This window comes from Nycticebus coucang, chromosome 10, assembly GCF_027406575.1.
Source record: "Nycticebus coucang isolate mNycCou1 chromosome 10, mNycCou1.pri, whole genome shotgun sequence".
Classification (NCBI taxonomy): domain Eukaryota; kingdom Metazoa; phylum Chordata; class Mammalia; order Primates; family Lorisidae; genus Nycticebus; species Nycticebus coucang.
In genome coordinates, this window is record NC_069789.1 from 121583385 (window position 1) to 121602385 (window position 19001).

Below are 19001 nucleotides of genomic sequence, written 5' to 3' on the forward strand. Positions count from 1 at the left end.
GTTAGAACCCAGGGATTCCATCTGTGGTAGTCAGCAAGGGCTACACGGAAGAGGTAATCAGAGCTTGACATTAAAGGATGAGCAGTTTCCTAGGCAGTAAAAAACATACCAGGTTGTGAGAGCAGGTGGGCAGAGCTCAAAGCTTCCACCTAGCCAGAAGATCAGGTGTAAAGTGGGCATTGGCTGAGAGGAGCTGGAGGAGCCATGGAGTACTTGCTTTAAGCAGGAAAGGACCAGGTCTGCTCAGGGCACTGAAAGACAATGAAGCCCTGGAGGCAGAGAAGGAGCCTGGAGACAAGGGAAGATAAGGCCTGAGCTGGGGCAGAGGCCAGGAAAGTAGCAGGTATAGATGGGGCATCCCAGGGCCACAACAGGTTGGATGAATAGAACTAACAGAGGATAGGGACAGGGTTACAGGAAAGCAAGGGGACAAAGACAACACTCAGGTCTGGCCAGAGAAGCAGGTGGATTGTGAGGCTGTCTCTTCCCTGGAAGGAGGCTCAAGTATGTATGTTTGTTTGAGGCGTGTGGAGCATGCTGAGAACTGTTTTGGACATGGTGAGGTAGGTGTCCATGAGACAATCCAGAGGGCCATTCAGAAGGAAGCAGGAGGCAGGAATGACCTGACTGGAACCTTTCTGGGAAGCCTGGGCTGAGCAGAGGGCCAGGATGGAGAGAATCCCAAGGATTATTCCTCCAGTTCTGGTCCCAACTCTGACCTAGTCGTCCATTTCTCTAAATTATTCCATGGCTCCCCACTATCCTCCATCACAGGGCAAAGTTCAAGCTTCTCAGCCTAGCCTCTGCCTACCTCTTCATCTTCTTCTAGCCTTACAGTTCCCCTGCTGGCAACACCCCAGGGAGGAGTGGACTGTGCAAGGTGAGTGCTGAAAGATTCAGCTGGTGAGGAAGGAAGGTGACCAGGAAAGAAGAGGATATAAAGCAAAGGGAGTTCCAGGCAGGAGTCAGGGGTCCGCCTGAAGCCTCAGCAATGAGCAGGTGACCCCAGTGACCTTTCAGGACCATGAGTGCTATTTCAGGGCCATGGCAGGTGAGCAGCCAAATGTAGTGGATTGAAGAGAAACTGGAAGGTAAAGGGATTGAGCCAGCGGGTACCAAAAGGGAGCCTCATGCAGTGGGTATATATGGAGCATGTGTTTAGAGGTGATGGAACATTTTAATGCTGGCAGGGTGGGACAGACTGAAGATGCAGCAGCACAGAAGCAGTTTCCTGAGGGGGTGGGAAGCCAGGACCCTCACCTCAGAGGTCCTCCTTCACCCAACAAGTGACTTCTGAATCAGGGCGTGTGATGGGAGAGGAAGCTGTGGCCCAGAACTCTCCCAGAAGGTCCAGAGCCACTGGCCTGAGTCGCAGGCTCAGGCTCCTTCTCTGCCTCCAGGGCTTCATTTTCTTTCAGTGCCCTGAGCAGACCTGGTCCTTTCCTGCTTAAACAAGTACTCCATGGCTCCTCCATCTCCTCTCAGCCAGTGCCCACTTTACACCTGTTCTTCTGGCCAGGTGGAAGCTTTGAGCTCTGCCCACCGGCTCTGGTCCAGCTCACAGAACCCCTTGCTCATCCAAACAGTCATCATCCATCAACCTGCAGCTCAAAGATGGCTCCATCAACCCCTAGGCCAGAGCTCTAGTTGTTATCCTGGACACCTGCTTGTCCCATAGCCATCAGTCCCCATATCCTGTTCTCTCCGCCTTCTGAATCTACCTTATCACTTCAGCCTCTGCCCTGATCCAGGCTCCATCTTCTCCTGCTGGGTCCCTGCCAAAGCCACCTCCTGGACTACTGACTTCCAGTCTCATTCCTCCAGTTCTGGTCCCAATTCAGACCTGATCCTCTATTGCTCTGCCTACCATGACTCACCAACACCTTTCTCCCAGGACAAAGTCCAAGCCCCTTTCTTTGTCCTCTTCCGGCCTTATAGTGCCCCTGCTGGCAACTCAGACTTGACTGGCCTTCCCCTTGGGCACCTGCACGCAGTATGCTCCTGCATGTTTCCCTGCCTTTGTTCATGCTGAAACACCCGCCCTACACTCTCTTCTCCACTTTGCCTGGCACCTCTTGCTTCTCCAAGATCCAGTTCCAATGGTCCCTCCCTGGGAAACCTTTCTCTGACCATGCCAAACCCCAAAAATGCTCTCCTGGCTTCCCCCTACCTCTGCACACCCCTGTGCATCAATACCTGTCCTCCCATATGACCCGGGTTTCTTGAGGGCGGGGCCCAGGCCTGACTCATCTTGGTCATTGCCATCACCCAAAGCGAGGCCTGGCACACCAGAAGCCTCAGGAAATGTTTGGTTAACTAAGTAATAGGTGGGTGAGTTTGTGAGTGAGCTAAAGAGTGAGTGGCTATACAAGGGAATCAATGAGTGAGGGGAATTAATGAGGGCTAGAAGGGCTGAGCGGATGGATAAACAGGACAGGCAGGGGCAGACGAGAATCAGGCTTAGAGTGGGAGGAATGGATGAATGAATATCTGAGATCGTGCATCCCGGGTTCAATTTCTCTAACAAAACTAAATGGGCTAGCCCTGGCTCCCCGCTCTGTCTAGAGCCTCACCAAGCCTCATCGTTTCCCATCCCAGCTATGTCCAGAATCCCAATACTGGTCGTGCTGGAAAGGGCTTACCCGGTCGCACTCGCAGAACCTGTTCCCTCGCGAGCCTGCTCCAGCATCGCAGAGAGCTCACCCGGATTCCGACCCCACAGGCTCCAGGTCGACTGGCTGGGGCTGGCGGAGACTGACGTCTCCGAGAGCCTATCGCAGTCCGACTTGGGCTGTGGGCCACGCCTACTAGGGAAAAGCGCCCTGAGTGGCGCTGGGCAGTAGGGGCCACGGGTCGGAGGAGTCGCCTCTGGAGGCATGAAGCGGCTGGTAGCTGCGGGTGTGGCTGGGCGCAGAATGACAATGAGTGGGATTTCTGGTGGCGCATACCTGGGCTGTTTGCTGGCCTGATCCTTGGGTCTGAGGGAAGAAGGGGACTTGAGAGCCCAGACTCCTTGATCCTGAGGGAGGAGGAGGCTGGGGATCCAAGGACCTAGAGACTGAAGGCCCCAACTTTGGGATCTGAGGGAGGAGGGGCTAGAAATCTGCAGGGTCTAGCTAGGAAGGGGGACTCCCAGATTCCAAGTTACTGGCCTGTTCAGGGATGACAGGTTTGGGGTTCAGGATTTTATGAAGCTATTTATGGGGTTGAAGCCAGGCCTTGCCCCCAGGCATGTGTTCTGAGTCCTGAATAGAGATGGAAAGGGAAGGGGCTTGGGGAAGTTCTGGCCTGGATGTGTCCTTTCCTCACCCCTAAACGGGAACCCAGAGTAGGAGGAGACTTGTTATTCACATGAGACAAAGAGAAAAACATATATACCATCGGAGAGATAAAAATAATAAAACAATAATAAGAGCACTCGAATTGAGTTTACTGTGGCCTGGGTTCTGTGCTAAGCATTTTACATAATTGTCTTGCATCTTTGTCATCACAACTCTAACTCAGATCAGATGATGACGATGATTATTATTATCCCCATCTTACAAGAGAGAAAATTGAGGCTCAGTGAGGGAGAATTAAGATACAAATGTGAAAAGACAGGAGAGACACAGAACAGATGGACATACACAAAAGGAAACAGGCCCAAAGAGAGAGAAGAAAAGGTAGACAGAAAACAAAAGGAGATAGGCTGAGAGCTGGGACTCCTGGGTCCTGGAGAAGGCAGGACCAAGAAGGGGGACTTTCAAGTATTTCCTCCCCTGACTCCACAATACTCCTTTTGTCTAACCCTTCTTGTGGGTGTTGGGCCTAGTTTGGGTCAAAACTAGTGATTAGGAGGGGCAGATGTATCATTATCCTATTAGTAGATGATAAGAAAATGATTCATGGGGGTGCCCCCAGCTTAGGAAGGGCCTTTCCCCCACGGCCTCTGTTCTTTGAATTGGACAGATCAGAACTCAGGTAAGATTGGGGAGGGGCAATAGGATGTGCCTCCCCATCCTGTATCACCATCCCTCAGAACTGTCACTGAGGCCCATCCTGGAGACAGGTAAGCCTGTCTCCCTGGGGCACCAATAGCCTTCCTGGGGGTCTTCATCTCTCGGAGGAGTCTCCCTACTTCCCGTCACACCCTGGACCCCCCTGAGGGCCTGGCACACTGCAGGAACTCAGCAAATTGTTCATAGAATGGATAGACAAACATCCGCATCTCTCTGGGAAGTCTTCTCCTGTCCCCATCCTGCCACCTTTTTCTGTGTCACCGTCATGTTCCCCCCTCCCTGGCCTCACCAGTCTCTTCTCTTCCACTCTTGTGTTTCTTCTTAAGCCACTGGATCCACAGTCCCCATTAGGGAGAAACTGAGGTTCATTTTGGAAGGAGTCACTCTCCCAGGGTCATCTGTGGGACATGTAACGATGTGGCCTTGGGGCCGAGAGAGGGGTTCTCAAGACTCCAAATATGGACACGTTTCTCAGAGTCAGAAATGTAAGATCACACCAAACACGTGTCCTCACAACACGTGTTAGGTGTCCTCTTGTATTTGTACCCACACAACTAGAGAATTACACACACAGCACATATAATCACCTACAAGCACAAACACAAATTTAGGCACTCAATCATGGAATCCCCGGCAATGACAACACTAAGAAATATCCTGTTCTGCCTGCAAAACAGACACCCCAGCTATGCAATTACATGCCAGCCACTGATAGGCCATCCAGTCCCTACTAGAAGGACCGTGAGTTTACTTGGTTTAGTTCACTACTGTACTGTGTATCCCCAGCAACTAGAAGAACACAACATCATCGCCATCATCACCATCATCAACATCACAGTCATAAGCACAAAATGTTTCCTCAGTGCCAGCACAATTCTAAGCATTTTACATGAATCAACTCATTTTATACTTTGTGACAACCCATTTTACATACTGAAAAATTGAGGTGCAGAGAAGTTTAGTGACTTGCCTGAGGTTGCCTGCCAGAAAGAGGCAGTTAGGATTTGAATCCAGGCTTTCTAGCTCCAGAGACCATCACATTAAGGTTACCACTAAATAAATAATTGCTACTTTCATCCAGTTAGAATGACAGAACCACAATAACTGAGCACACTCTATATACTGGTGCACAGTATGTAGAATCACAGGTGGGCAATACAGACATACAAATAGAAGCAACGCCTTCACATGTCACATCGCAGGCCACAGACACAACACATCATGACAATCTCCACACAGACACAAGCACCCAGAGAATTACACAACCACACACAGAGACACAACACACCCAAACCCAGACAGAGTGACACACCCAGAGCTTTGAGTCCCTCCTGTTCCACTCCCAGCCCCTCTGGGCTGGCCCTCAAGGAAACAGCAGGTTTAGGATGGGAAGGGGGGGTGCCAACTCACTTGTCCTCTCAGCCTGACCGGTTCTACTGGGGCCATGGATGGCACAACCTGCCTTATGAAACCCACATTGGGCAACTGGACTCAGCCCTGCCTGGATGCCTGCATGATGGGGAGAAAGGGACTGGGAGTCTGGATGCCTGGATTCCAAGGGAGTAGGAGGCTGGGTGTCCCATTCATTCTAAGGGCAAGGAAGGAGATTGGGACCTGGACTCTGGGCTGTGGGAAAAGAGGGGGCCAGAGTCCTGAATTCTTCTGTCTTTGAAGGCAGAGTTACAGATTTAGCAGATAAAAATATAGGAAGCCCAGTTTAATTTGAATTTCAGGTAAACAATGAATACTTTTTTGTATAAGTATATCCAAATAGTGCATAAAACATACTTATGCTAAAAAAAGTATTTATTGTTCATCTGAAATTCAGATTTAACTGGGCATCCTGTATTTTACATGGCAGCCTTATTTGAGGGAGCGTTGAGGCCAGATGCCTAGTGACTGCCACTGCCACTCCTAAGCCCCACAGGCCTCCCCTCTTCCAGTTTACAGCCCTTCCTCCTCACGCGGAATCAGGCCACCTCACAGCTTCCCCAGTCCCGATTTCCTCATCTATGTGAGTTGCTGTATCTAATTGGGGCCCCAAGGCTATGTCAGGAAGGGGAAAAGGAAACTTGAGGACAACTCAGATGTCATCCTGGGAGTCCTCTAGTCCTCGGAGATGACTGACCCTGAGTCACCTGCACCCGTAGCCTAGACAGCAGAGGAGATGGGGCCCTGTGGCAGGCCTGGAAATGGGGAGCTATGGGGAGCAATGGGGAGAGATACTGACATAGGAGGCAGAGACCCCAGGGAAAAAGCACAGAGGCACAGAACCCGTGGGGGTAGAAACCCAGAGATGCAGACAGAGAACCAGAGGTTTGGAAACGGATTTGTAGACATGAGGAAAGAAAGAGAGAGAGAGATTCAGAGCTGGAGAGATGAAGATGCAGAGATGGGAGGAAGGGATGTTAGAACAGAAGTGGGGAGCAGACCTCCCTCAGACAGTCAGGCTCCCAGACCAAGTGAGGGCCATGCACAGGCAGGACAATGAGTGCCACCTGTAAGTTGAGGACCAGGACAGCCAGCAACCTGGTTATTGCTGGGAGACCAAGGCTTGGTTCTTGGCATGTTGCTGGGCTCCCAGGCCAGCAAGGTGATCCACCTGCCATCGCTCTATGCCTATACCCAGTGGGGCGATGACACCACCTTCTCTGCAGGTGACACCCCAATTTTCTGGTGCCTCCTACATTTTTGGGGTGACACCCGTCCTGGGAACCCCACCCAGCTTTAACACAGCTTCCCTAACTGAGTCACCCAAACCCCGTCAGGCCTGTTGGGGGGAGACCTTGGTGACTCAGACATCCAGACCCCCAGCCCCTCACCCTTCAGAAGCCCAGCAGCTTGGACTCTGAGGATGCCCATCCTACTCAGACAGGGCAGCCTAACGAGACTCGGGTGTCCAGGGCCCCAGTCCTCAGCTTTGTGAGGACCCCAGAGTCCATGCCCCCAGTCCTCTGCTCTGTGAGGAACCAGGAGTCCTGGACCACATTCACCTTCTTCAGGAGCCGCGGCTTCTCAGTTCCCAGCCTCCTCCCTTCCCAAATTGGCAGTGAAGTGTGTTTATTTACTTGGGTTCAAGCATGAGTCACTACCCAAAACACAGTGTTCCCCATGTGTCTCCTGGCCCTGACAGGGAAGACAATATCCTGGTCTCCCAGGGAAGTGGGGGGCATCGCTGTGATGAGAGAGACCTCAGAACGGATCCCTATACCACACTACACTCCCCTTCCCCCGCCCCGCCCCGCCTCTCCCGCCTTCCTTTCCCTCTAAGCCTTTGTGGTGGCTTCTCTACCCTTCCTGCTCAGTTTCCCTTCTCTGAATCCTGTCTCCCCTTTCCTTATTTCTCCTCAGACCTTTGTCCCTCTCTGTCTCTTTCTCTGTACATCTTCCTGTCTCCCTCCCATCCTTCCACGTCCCTGCCTCCCCTCCAGTCTCTGTTCCCCATCTCCTCCCCATTCCTCTCTCCCTCTTTTGGTCTCTGCACGTTGACCCAGCTGTGCCCTTGTCTCCCTCTCAGTCTCCACCTCTGCCCACTCCTGTTTTCAGCCCCTCCCCCCCATACGCTCACAGTATTTCCTGGGTTCTGAGGGAGAGGCAGGAGGGGAAGTGGGGGGATGGGGAATGGAGAGAGAGGGCGGGAAATCCTAGTGGGGGCAAAAGGGCCGGGCCAGACCGGCTTGGCTCCCTGGGCGCCTCTGTCAGAGCCCCACCCAGGCCGTGTGGCCCGCCCATATAAGTGGTTCCTGGCCACTGACAGAAAATTCAGTGCCTGTGTCACCCACACCTCTGTCTCCATCACTGCCACCGCGGTCCTGCAGGTAGGAACACCCCTCCAGTAGCCTTCTTCTCTGAGGTTGGGTACCTCTGCTCTGCTCTCCATCTACCTGACTCCACTCACATTTCTTTCTCCTTCGTATCTCCAACTGTCTACCTCTCTGGACATCTGTGTCTTTCTCAATGCTCCTGAATGCTTCCTTAGCCTGAATGGCACTGAGTTGAATTTGGAAGTCCTGGGGCCCGGCATCCCTTCTACTAACCCCTTTGGTCCGGGTCATCAGATGTAGGGCATTTCTCTTCATATCTCTGGACTCAGTGTTCCATCTGTGAAATGGGCTTGCAGAGAAGTCAAAGTGCTAGGCACTTGTGGGCATTACAGGTGGCATCTCTTTGGGCACCTGGCTCTGATGTCTTTCTCTCCTTGTCCCTGACTCTACCTATCTCTGTCTCTTTGGTCTCTCTCAGCTCTGCCTCTGGTATGAGGACAGTCCTCTGGGGTTTGTCGGGCAGCTGTAAAAAAAGGGCGAGTTTCTCGCCCCCACCCCCTTCTCGTCCCCTGTCCCATGTCTCTCCTAGCTGGCAGGCTGATGGGGCCTCTTTCTCCCCAGCTTCTCTCCCCCTGAGAGCCCAGACCCTAGTGCCCCAGTCCCCTGCCCGCCCCTCCCAGTATCCAGCATCCCTTGGACAGACTCCACCGCTGTTGCCGCACCCACCTCTGCCGTCCCCAACACCACCTCCTCAGGGCCAGCAAGATGCAGTTTGAGATGCACGACAACGTGAAAGGCAAAGGTGGGATCGCTGGATGGACCAGCAACCCTCTCAGTGCTCAGAAACTGGCCACCTCCTTCCCCTGGGCACCCTGACTTTGAAGACGGATGGCACCTGCTTCCACCCCAGAGGCCCCAGAGGCCCCAGAAATGCTGCAACCCAGCACCCCAGGCCCAGACGTGAAGGAAGAGGTGGCATGTCCAGGCCCCACTCAGATGTGGTGCCCACTCTTCCTCAGATGTGCAGGAGACCCCTCCCCCAGCTCAAGGGGCTGTGCAGGCGCAGCATCATCAGGGACAAGCTGGGGTGTTGCTGCCCAGATGTGGCAGAAGGGAAGGGGGAGGTGCAGTGGAGTCCCTTCAGTGGGCGGCCTGGTGGCCTCGCCCAGAGCCCAGACTGCCCGGCAGAGGGAAGGGTAGCAGGGGCAATGCGAGGCTACCAGCTGACCTAGCCTCCCATCTCCACAGCCATGTCCTACCCAGTGACCAGTCAGCCCCAGTGTGCCACTAGCAGCTGCTACCAAACCCAGATCAGTGACTGGCACACAGGTCTCACGGACTGCTGCAACGACATGCCCGTCTGTGAGTGCCCACCCGTCGCGGGGGGTGGGGGGGAGGAGAGACGCTCACTTCCTTTCCTTCCAGTGCCCATCAACCCCACTCCCACCTCCCTTCCTTGGGCTCTGAATTCCCACTTTCTAACCCTCACCCCTTCCTTGGACCCCCAGCACTCCCTAGAATCCTGACCTCACACCGCACCTCCAACACTTGCACACTCAACTTGCCTCGTCGTAACCTCCAATTCTCCCTTCACATTCTATCTTCCAATCGCTAAACCACCCTCTCCTCGGACCCCCAGTTCCTTCTGGGACCTCTTGTTCACTTTCTCCAACACTCAATTCCCTCCGTGACCCTCGACTGCCCTCCGTGGTGGCAGTGTCCGTCGCGCCCCTGGCGGGGAGAGGAGCGGGCTGGGGTCTCCCGCGTGGCCAGGTCCCTGACCGCCCTGCGCCCCGCCCAGGTCTCTGCGGCACTTTCGCTCCTCTGTGCCTCGCCTGCCGCATCTCTGACGACTTCGGCGAGTGCTGCTGCACGCCCTACCTGCCCGGAGGCCTACACTCGCTCCGCACCGGCATGCGCGAGCGCTACCGCATCCAGGTGCCCCGGCCGGGGACCCGTGCAGCGGGGATTTGGGACTGGCCTCCTGGGACCCAAAGCAGGGCTGCTGACCTCTCTCTGTCTCTCCCCACTACCCTCCAGGGCTCCATCGGACACGACTGGGCGGCCCTCACCTTTTGTCTGCCCTGCGCCCTCTGTCAGATGGCGCGGGAACTGAAGATCCGAGAGTAAAGAAGTCCACCTGCCTCCTTTTCCACGGATCCTGCCTGGCCTCCTCTAGCCCCCTTCTGGGAGGGCCTGCCCCACCGCCCTTGTCCCGCAGCCAGAAATACTCCCACAATAAAAACTCGAAAACCAACTCCGCCTATTTCCTTTTTGTCCCAGGGAAGGAATCCGGGTGGAGAGAGGTTTGGTGAGAGAGGTGGGGACACTCAAAAGATGCCTAGGTGTGGACCCAGGAGTTCTGGCGTCAGACCTTTGACCTCCACTCAAAGACCTTAAAGCCGGGGAGTCCTCACCTGACAAAGTGAAGCCACTAACCCCTTAGCTGCAGACTCCCTGTCTGAAGCTCTGCCTGCATCCTGAATATAAGCAAAAGCAGAAAGGCAGTCTTGGCGGAGGCCAGGCCCTACGTTCAAAGAAGTGACCCAGGGCTGGGTGTCGGGTTCAAACGCAGCCCCGGCCAAACTGCAACCAAAGAATGGCCGGGAGTTGTGGCGGGCGCCTGTGGTCCCAGCTGCTCGGGAGGCTGAGGCAGGAGAATCGTGTAAGCCCAAGAGTTAAGAGGTTGCTGTGAGCCGTGTGACGACGCCACGGCACTCTACCCGAGGGCGGTACAGTGAGACTCTGTCTCTACAAAAAAATAAAATAAAATAATAAAAAAAAAAAATAAAGAAGTGACCCAGGGCTCACTTAACACCTATGGACTTAGCCAGGTGTGGTGGCTCAGCCTGTAAATTCCAGCACTTTGAGAGGCCTAGATGGGAGCATCACTTGAGGCCAGGAGTTTGAGACAGCCTGGGCAACATAGTTAAGACCCTATCCCTAAAAAAAAAAATTTTTTTTTAATTAGCCAGATGTAGTAGTCCCAGCTACTTGGGAGGCTGAGATGGGAAGATCACTATAGTCCGGGAGTTTGAGGTTGCTGTGAGCTATGATGGTGCCACTGCACTCTAGCCTGGGCAACAGAGCGAGACTTTGACTCAAAAATAAATAAATAAAAGTATCTCAAGAATGGAAGAAAAAGTATCCAATGTACTCAGCCCTACTATGAAACTAATTTATGGCTTTCATATGAAAGCTATAACCCAGTTATAACCTGAGAATATGGGGAAGGGGGGAGGATGGGCAAAGGGAGGGTGATTGGTGGGATCACACCTATGGTGCATCTTACAAGAGTACCTGTGAAACTTACTAAATGTAGAATATAAATGTCTTAACACAATAACTAAGAAAATGCCAGGAAGGCTATGTTAACCAGTGTGATGAAAATGTGTCAAATTATATATAAAACCAGTGTATGGTGCCCCATGATTGCATTAATGTACACAGCTATGATTTAATAATAAATAAAATAAATAAATAAATAAGGCTGGATTTGGGCCTCCAATTCTAATGGGCATGGGAAATTTCTGTCTCCAAAGTTCCAAAGCAGAGAACTGCCATGCTGGAGGCTCTGACGCTAAAAGGAATTAAGGATTACCTAGTTTGATCAAACCTCTTTACCATAAAAGCAACTGGCAAATCAGAAAATGGTCAGGTCTCAAAATTGGACAGAACTGGGATCTAATCTTGACTCTTGCATTTATTAGCTGTGTTATCCTGGTGACTTCATAACCCTTTCTGAACGTGTTTCCCCCTTTGAGGATAACAATCCCTAATTTGTCAAATGACTACTAGGAGAACAAGGGATAGGACAGAGGGAAAGGCCTAAGTATGAACTCAACAAGTCACTGTTAATGTTACTATTATAAGGTGGATTCCAATATCAATGTATTATTGTCATTCTTCCATCAAGTGACATCTTTACGTGGGATATCTAAGAACCATCTCCAGTATGACATGTCTCAAACCTAAATGCTGATGCCCACTGCCCTAAGCCTACTCCTTGTCCTCCAGTCTTCCCCACATCAGGGTATAGCAAGCTCTATCCTTCCAGTTGCTCAGTCGCTTTCTCTCTCACCCAGCGTCCCATCTGTCAACAAATGCAGCTGGCTCTACTTTCAGAAAGTATCCAGAATCTCACTTCTCCTGCTCTCTGCCCCCATCTTATCCCAGCCACCCTCCTCTTCAACCTTAATGAAAACAGCAGCTTCCTCATGGGGCTTCTCACTCTTATTTAGTCCTCCTGATAGAGGAATCCTGGTACACCTAAGTCAGATCACATCCATGGCTCCATTCCCCACAAAAGTCAGAGTCCTCACCACAGCCCAAAGACATGCAGGACCTGTGACTCTCCTTCTTGTCTCCCCGTTACTCCCTCAGCTTCAACCCCATGAATCTGTTGTTCTCTACAAAATGTTAGGCACACTCCCACCCCAGGGCCTTTGCATTAGCTGTTCCTTCAGCTTGGAGCATCTTTCCCTCATATGTCCTTCTAACTGCTTCCTTCACTTCTGCTCGAGTGGCATCTTATGAGAGAGGTTTTCCCTTCCTGCCTTACATTAACTAGCAAGAACATTTAACAATCCCCTGCTCCCTTCATCATAATGCATCATTTCCTTTTTATCCAGCACTCCACTGGCCTATTGGCTCCATGAGGGCAGGGACCTTGTTTGCTGCTACGTCCCCAGAACCTACAATGGTGTGGGGCCCATTGTCTGTGATTATAGATGATTTTGGCTTAGAAAGGGGAAATGACTTTGGAGGTGATGTGTAGGGCAACACAGAGTTAGGCTTGGGTCAGAGGGCTTGCCTCTTAAGTGGCCCTGAGTTCTTAAGAAAGAGACTTAGCTTTCGAATCTGGGAATAGGAGCCTGTATCTCCCACGGGCAACACTGGAGAGATTTTTTAAAGACTTATGCCAAGTACCCAGCATAGTGCCTGGAGCGCTATAGGCCCTTAGTAAAATTTCCCACCTTTCCCTGAAGTCCCCAGGGTATTGGTAGCCACAAGTGAACTAGAACCCAGACCCTTGGCCTTCCATGCCCCCATGCTCAGACTTTTCCCCCCCACCCCACCTCATGCCTCTTACATTCGGGTGTGTCCAGGGAGAAGTGACAGCTGAGAGGCTGACATGGTGGGTGGACAAAATTGCACTATGCGGCATTTGTGCAGGAGCACGTGTGTAGCCCTGACAGGTATTGTCAGAGTGGCTCAGCATCCCCCAGAGACAAGGCCAGTCACAAGGTGCAAATGCTCTGCTTAGGAGGGTAAAGTCACAGGATAACTGCTAGGTAGAGACCTTACCTAAGAGGTCCAAGCACAGCCCAGAGGATTCTCCCTGAGCTCCTTTCTGGCCGTGCAGGATAAACTTTCCTCTGGGCCTGGGACTCCCTCATTCTGGCACCACATCCTGCTGCTTTTTAGCCCTCTAGTTGATAAATTTTGCCTTACCCCCAGCAGAAGTGCTTTTTGTTTTCTTTTTTAAGACAAAATCTGTGGTGCAATCGTAGCTCACTGTAAACTCAAATTTCTGAGCTCAGGTGATCCACCACAGCTTTCAAGCAGCTGGGACTTCGGGTACACACCACCACACCCAGCTAATTTCTTGTTGAGACAGGATCTGGCTATATTGCCCTATGTTCTTGAACTCCCAGACACAGCACTCCTTGCCCTTCAGTCTCCCAAAGTGCTGGGGTTACAGGCATGAGCCTCCGTGCCTGGTAGAAAGCAGCTATTTTGGTGCCCCTCTGCCTGCCTCGTGCTAGGGTGACTTTCAGCCCCATGGATAGATCAGCACAAATGAAGTTCCCTTCCCTGGGAGGTGGAAAGACTAGTGGTCAGACATGTGAGAGTGGTGATCAGATATATGGATTTGAGAGTCAGACAGGTAACCAGTGTTCAAACAGCAGCTGTCACTCAATAGCTAAATGACATCTATTGTTTTCTCTTTAGCAAAACGGGGATTGCACAGTACCTACCTCATGGGGCTGTTAGAAAGATCAAGTAAAACTGCTGCAGCAACATGCTGAGCAAACCATGTAACATCTGGCACTCAGGAAATGTAAGCTCATATTCATATCTTGGGGGACAGGGACTACTGTCAGCTGGTAAAGGCAGAAACTCCAGTGTGGTCAGTAATCCCTAAAAATTCTTTAAATTGCCTGTAAAATCAGAAAACAGCATGTTATTCCCAGGCCACTCTGAAGACTCACACACCCCTAAAGTCCAACTGTGTCCTCAGCTGAGGACCTGATGAAACAACCAGCTTGCACTCATGGCAGGGCGCAGTGGCTCATGCCTATAATCCTAGCATTCTGGGAGGCCGAGGTGGGTGGATTGCTTGAGCTCACGAGTTTGAGATCACCCTCAGCAAGAGCAAGACCCCATCTCTACTAAAAAATAGGAAAACTAGCCAGATGTTGTGGTGACACCTGTAGTTCCAGCTACTCAGGAGGCTGAGGCAAGAGGATTGCTTGAGCCCAAGAGTTTGAGGTTTTTGTGAACTATGACACCACAGGATTCTACTCAGGGCAACAAAGTGAGACTGTCTCAGAAAAAAAAAGAGAGAGAGAAAGAAAAGGCGCATTGTTTAATGCTCCCAGTAAAATGTCCACCAGAGTAGAGGCTGACGAGGAGACAGACCTGCCCTCACATCAGAGCTTTTGCTTGCCCAGAGGTCTGGCAGCTAAGATGCTGTCAGCTTTGGCCACGACAGTTTTCTGGAATTAGAGAAAGCTTGCCGTGCTGGGGTCTCACCTTAGCCCCTCTGCTGTCCAGTTTGAGCTCTTACATCAAGACCCAGAATAAAACCAGTGCCTGCGACCAAGACAGTCTGTTCCTCTACCCTGGGGCCACAATGGGGTCTCCTTGCAGCAGGAATCCAGGGAGGGGTGAAAGGCCTCACTGCTCACATCTCCCTTCAGTTCACCCCTCCTGGGAGCCAAGAGCCTTCCATGCTGGCACACCCCACCCCACCCACCCCCATCTAGGAGAGGCAGCCAGGAACAAGGCCCCAGGCCACATGGTTTGCAGGTGGCACCACGATAAGGGCAACTATCCAATTTGAGACAGTTGCTGGTTCAGAGAGCCAACACTCCCCATCCCTCCCTCTCCTGCACGCAGACTACACTTGGACACCTGGGTCTTCCCCACACTCTTTATTTGTTAGTCACTCTCCTCTGCCTCAGATGTGGCCCCTGCCATCTCTGACATGCACACATTGGCAGTGCCTCTCAGACTGGGACCCCAGCAGGGGGATGATGCAGTGCCCAGTACCCTCAAGGACCAAAAAAGCAGCTAAGGGTTGAAGTTTTGGGGAAGGAGAGTCCAAGAAGTTCAAGAAGACTGCTAGGATTGGGGTCAGGGGGTCCTCAAGGGGTAAGAGAGCTCAGAAGTCCATGGAGGTGGCTCCGGTGGGAGCAGCCCCGCAGTGAGGCAGCACTATCTGAAGAGAGCTGTGCACTGGTCATTCTGGCACTTCCACCTCTGACCCTAGTGTCCTTCCCGCACCCACCTGAAATGGCACGTCAAGCAGAGGTATTGCCTCTTCTGAGGCTCCCTGTCAACAGGCCTCTGTTGTCCCAGCTTCACTGGGTGACCATAGCCCCAGGGTTGGGTAACATCTCCACTGAGCTTTGTCTCTTCAGTTTAGGATGGTGGCAGCAACTTTCTGCTCTTGCTCACATCTGGGCTGCTCATTGTCCCATCTGTCCCATTGGCAGCCACCAACCTGGCCAGCACTACTGATTCCCTGCACTCAACTCCTCCTGTTGAAATGCTCACAGTGGTGTCTCCATCCCTAGTCAGACCTGCCCAAAGAGATGTCTAAAGGGCAACTCCCATCAAGAATTAAACTTTTGATCATCCCCACAAGCCCCATCTGCCCCGTTGTAAATGACCCCACATCCCCCAAGCTTCAGGCCACAAGTTAGGGGTCACTCTGGATTTGTCCCCTCCCTCAGCCTGACATCCACACAAATTCTTTATCCTGACTGCCACCACCCTGACTCAGCCCTCTAGCCCTGTCCCCATTGCCTCTCTTATCCCCTCCAATCCATAGCTGAGTGATTTTTTAAATAGGTTTGTCAGATCCTGTGGCTCCCTCATAAAACCGTTCAATGGCTTCCCATTGCCCTGAGAATTAAACCCCAACCCCCATCTGGCCCCTGGGTGATCCTGACCGTGCCTGTCCCCAACCTCATCTCCTCTCACTTGGTCCGAGTCACACTGGCCAGTTTTCTGACGTTTTTCAATGAAATAAGTTGGTTCCCACCTCAGGGCCTTTGCCTGTGCAGTTCTCTCTGCCTGGAGAGTTCCTGAAGCTCTTTCCATGGCCATTTCTTCCCAGTCGTTCTCAATGTACCTTCTCAGAATGCCCAATCGACTTTACTCTGTGGTCCCATGCAGCCACATCCCTTTGAGGTCTCACAGCACTTATCCCTCTCTGAAGCCATCTTACTTGTCTATGTGTGCATGCGGACACGCACCAGCATGCCGATTGTCTCACTGCACTGCGACCTAAGTCCTATGACATCAGGGAACCTCGGGTCTTGGTTCCTACTTTGTCCCATGGCTACAACAGTGCCTGGCACATAGGTGCTCAATAAATAGCTGCTGAATGCAGAACAAAGGAGGCCCTGTCTAGAGACCCCTGGGGAAGGGAACCAGCGGTCTGAGGAGACAGTGTCCAGGGGACCCCAAGTCCAGGGTGGCCCCACCAGGCAACTCAGCTGCTATAGCTGAGGACCCTGCAGCAGGTCAGAGGGACATGCTGGTGAGGTTGTCCTGGCTCAATAGTCCCTTCCGACCTGCTCCAGTCCCATGCCCACTTCCCCCAGCACCCCCGCTGCCCCCACAGTACTCATGCAGCCTGTGCCGCAGCGTGACGAGGGCTGACCCCAGGCAGGCACCATTAGGTGCATGGGGCCTGCCAGGCAGCTGGAGCAGCAGTGTGGCCACACCAGCCATGCCATCTTCTGTAGGCTCAAGGGTAATGGGCCCAGCTCGCAGGCCAGCAGTGGTGGCGGGGATGGCTGGTGGGCAGCAGCCCCCTCCCATGGGTCCCCAGGGGCCACCAGCCCCTGTCAGCAGCAGGGGTGCCAGGAAGGGCTCTGAGCGGCGGAAGGCAGGTGGTGGGAGCCCAGCCGGCTTCCAGGCCGGGGCTGGAGCAGTAGGATCAGGAGGGAAGCAGACAGTGACCTTGGCAAAGGGGCGGCTAGCCATTTTGGTCATCTCCTGCAAGTGCCGTCGCTGCTCCTGCTGTTGGTCTAGGGCCTGCTTGGCCTTCCAGAGGAGCACACAGAGTGAGAGGAAGAGGAAGAAACAGGAGAAGAAGACAGAAAAGAAAACAAACAGGTCAATGTGGGCCTGGTCCTGCCGGAAGAAGAGCAGGCCCTGCGAGTCGGCTGAGCCATTGGCGCCGGGCCCACTTGGGTCTCCCACACCCAGGAGCAGCAGGTAGAAGCGGCTGGACTTGAGGGCGTGGTGTTCGTGCGGGTAAGTGATGACCAGCCGGTCCCGTACACTACGGACCACGAGCACAGCTGATGGCTCCGTCACTGTCACATAGGTAATCAGGCCCCGTGGCCACACCTCTCGTACTCGTGGCTCCACTGGGGTACCCAGCCCACTCCCAGCCCCTAGTCCCCCTGGATCCCCAGCTCCCCGGGGCCCACCATCAGCAGGGGGTGGGGGTGGGGGCGGAGGGGGTGGGGGCTGAATGTGCACAGTGTGGACGCCAGTGTCGGGAGCCACACGGACCACAAAGGTGTCATAGGAAGTGGAGACATAGAGGTCCACAGCACCGAAGGTCACATCCAGCGTCAGGCGGATGTCTACATTGGTGAACTTGGGCTGCACACCAAAGAGGACTGTGCGGCCAGGGCCCAGTGCCCGGCGCTTCGGCTCATGGAAGCAGTTGGTCTGGGACGTGGGGTCCAGGCAGCACTCCTGCTCCACTGAGATGAGGCGGTAACACTGCTGGCCGCCAAGTGGGCTTCCGTGGAACGACTCACGGCACTTGGCGCACTGCGGGCAGGGCAGGGGACAATAGAGTGGCAATCAGGGCTGAGCTTGGTGCCAAACTATCCTCCAAGCAGGACTGACTGATGCCCCATACCTGTTAGTAAGTAGCTACTGTCCTGGAGCCCCTCTGCAGTGACCCAGCTACTTCCTTGTGACTCTCCTGGAGTTCCCCGCCACATGTAGATGTTGCCAGGTCCCATACCCCAGCAATGCTGTCCCTAGTGTGACCCTCACTGCACCAGCACCTGACACTGAGGTCCAGGGACGAAGAGCTTTGTTGAATTCTGACTGTAACTCCTCACTAGCTCTGTGGCCTTGGACTAGTGCCTTAACCTCACAGAACCTGAGATTGCACACAGGTAGCAACCGTGGATTGCTGAAATCACCTACATAGCAATAGGCATGGGATCAGCCAGCCTCGCCCACCTGCCTGGCTGTTTCTAGACTGTTAGGCACACTCCCACCTCAGGGCCTTTGCACTGGCCAATCCTCTGCCTCGGTGGCTGTTCTCTCATATGTCTGCATGGTCGGCACCCTCACTTCCATCAGGTCCTAACTCGAGTGCCCCCTGCTCACTGCTCTTCCTTTGCCACTGTATGTACCCTTTCCACTCCCTAACATGGCCTAGCCCCCTCTCCACTTCATTTTCCTTCTAGCTACTGTCTAACACACTGTACGTCTGACTTACTCATGTATTCACTGCTGGACTTCTTGAGGACAGAACATTTTGCCTGCTTTGCTCCCTCCTGTGTCCCCAGTGCCTTGCCCAGGTGTGTGGCATATAGTAAGCACTCGATAAATATGTGTGGAATGAATGAGTGGATGGGTGGATAACAGCTATTATGATTCCTGTAGCTTAGCAGAAACCACTAGAGCTCTGGGATCAGACCACAGTCAGTCCAGACTCTGAACCCAGGCTGCCTGACCTGAACAGGCCCTTTAATGTTTCTGAGCATGTTTTCCTCTTATGTCTGCACCTGACCAAGGCCCCAGAATAGCCTTGCCAAGCCTTCCACATCTGTGCTGTTGACGCTGTCTCCACAGCACAACTCCCAGCTTGGTGGCACCAGGCACTCTATAGATACTAAGCTGTCACTGCTGATCTTATTAAAACTGAAAGAAACTACATTCAGGCTTAGCGCTGCAACTCACGCCTGTCTGTAATCCTAGCACTCTGGGAGGTCGAGGCGGGTGTATTGCTTGAGCTCAGGAG

The 19001-nt window shown here is 53.0% G+C and overlaps 2 protein-coding genes across 4 annotated transcripts in view; one reads left to right on the forward strand and one right to left on the reverse strand.

Annotated features, from left to right (window-relative positions):
- Window positions 1-7671: 7671 nt before the first annotated feature.
- Window positions 7672-10019, forward strand: CNFN (cornifelin). Of its 3 annotated transcripts, none has more exons than XM_053606416.1 (5): window positions 7692-7816; window positions 8384-8564; window positions 9011-9124; window positions 9564-9700; window positions 9803-10019. In XM_053606416.1, the coding sequence occupies exons 2-5, from the start codon at window positions 8528-8530 to the stop codon at window positions 9890-9892; spliced, it is 378 nt and encodes a 125-aa protein (XP_053462391.1). In that variant the 5' UTR covers window positions 7692-7816; window positions 8384-8527; the 3' UTR covers window positions 9893-10019. The 3 variants fall into 3 exon arrangements, with proteins under 3 accessions (XP_053462393.1, XP_053462391.1, XP_053462392.1); XM_053606417.1 differs by having other exon boundaries at window positions 7782-7816; window positions 8352-8564; XM_053606418.1 differs by lacking the exon at window positions 8384-8564 and having other exon boundaries at window positions 7672-7816.
- A 4888-nt stretch (window positions 10020-14907) lies between these two features.
- MEGF8 (multiple EGF like domains 8) overlaps window positions 14908-19001 on the reverse strand; it is a 46928-nt gene continuing 42834 nt past the window's right edge. Inside the window, exon 41 of the mRNA XM_053606538.1 lies at window positions 14908-17791. Coding sequence (XP_053462513.1) covers window positions 16523-17791 — 1269 coding nt within the window. The 3' untranslated portion in view covers window positions 14908-16522. The remainder of the gene's footprint in view (window positions 17792-19001) is intronic.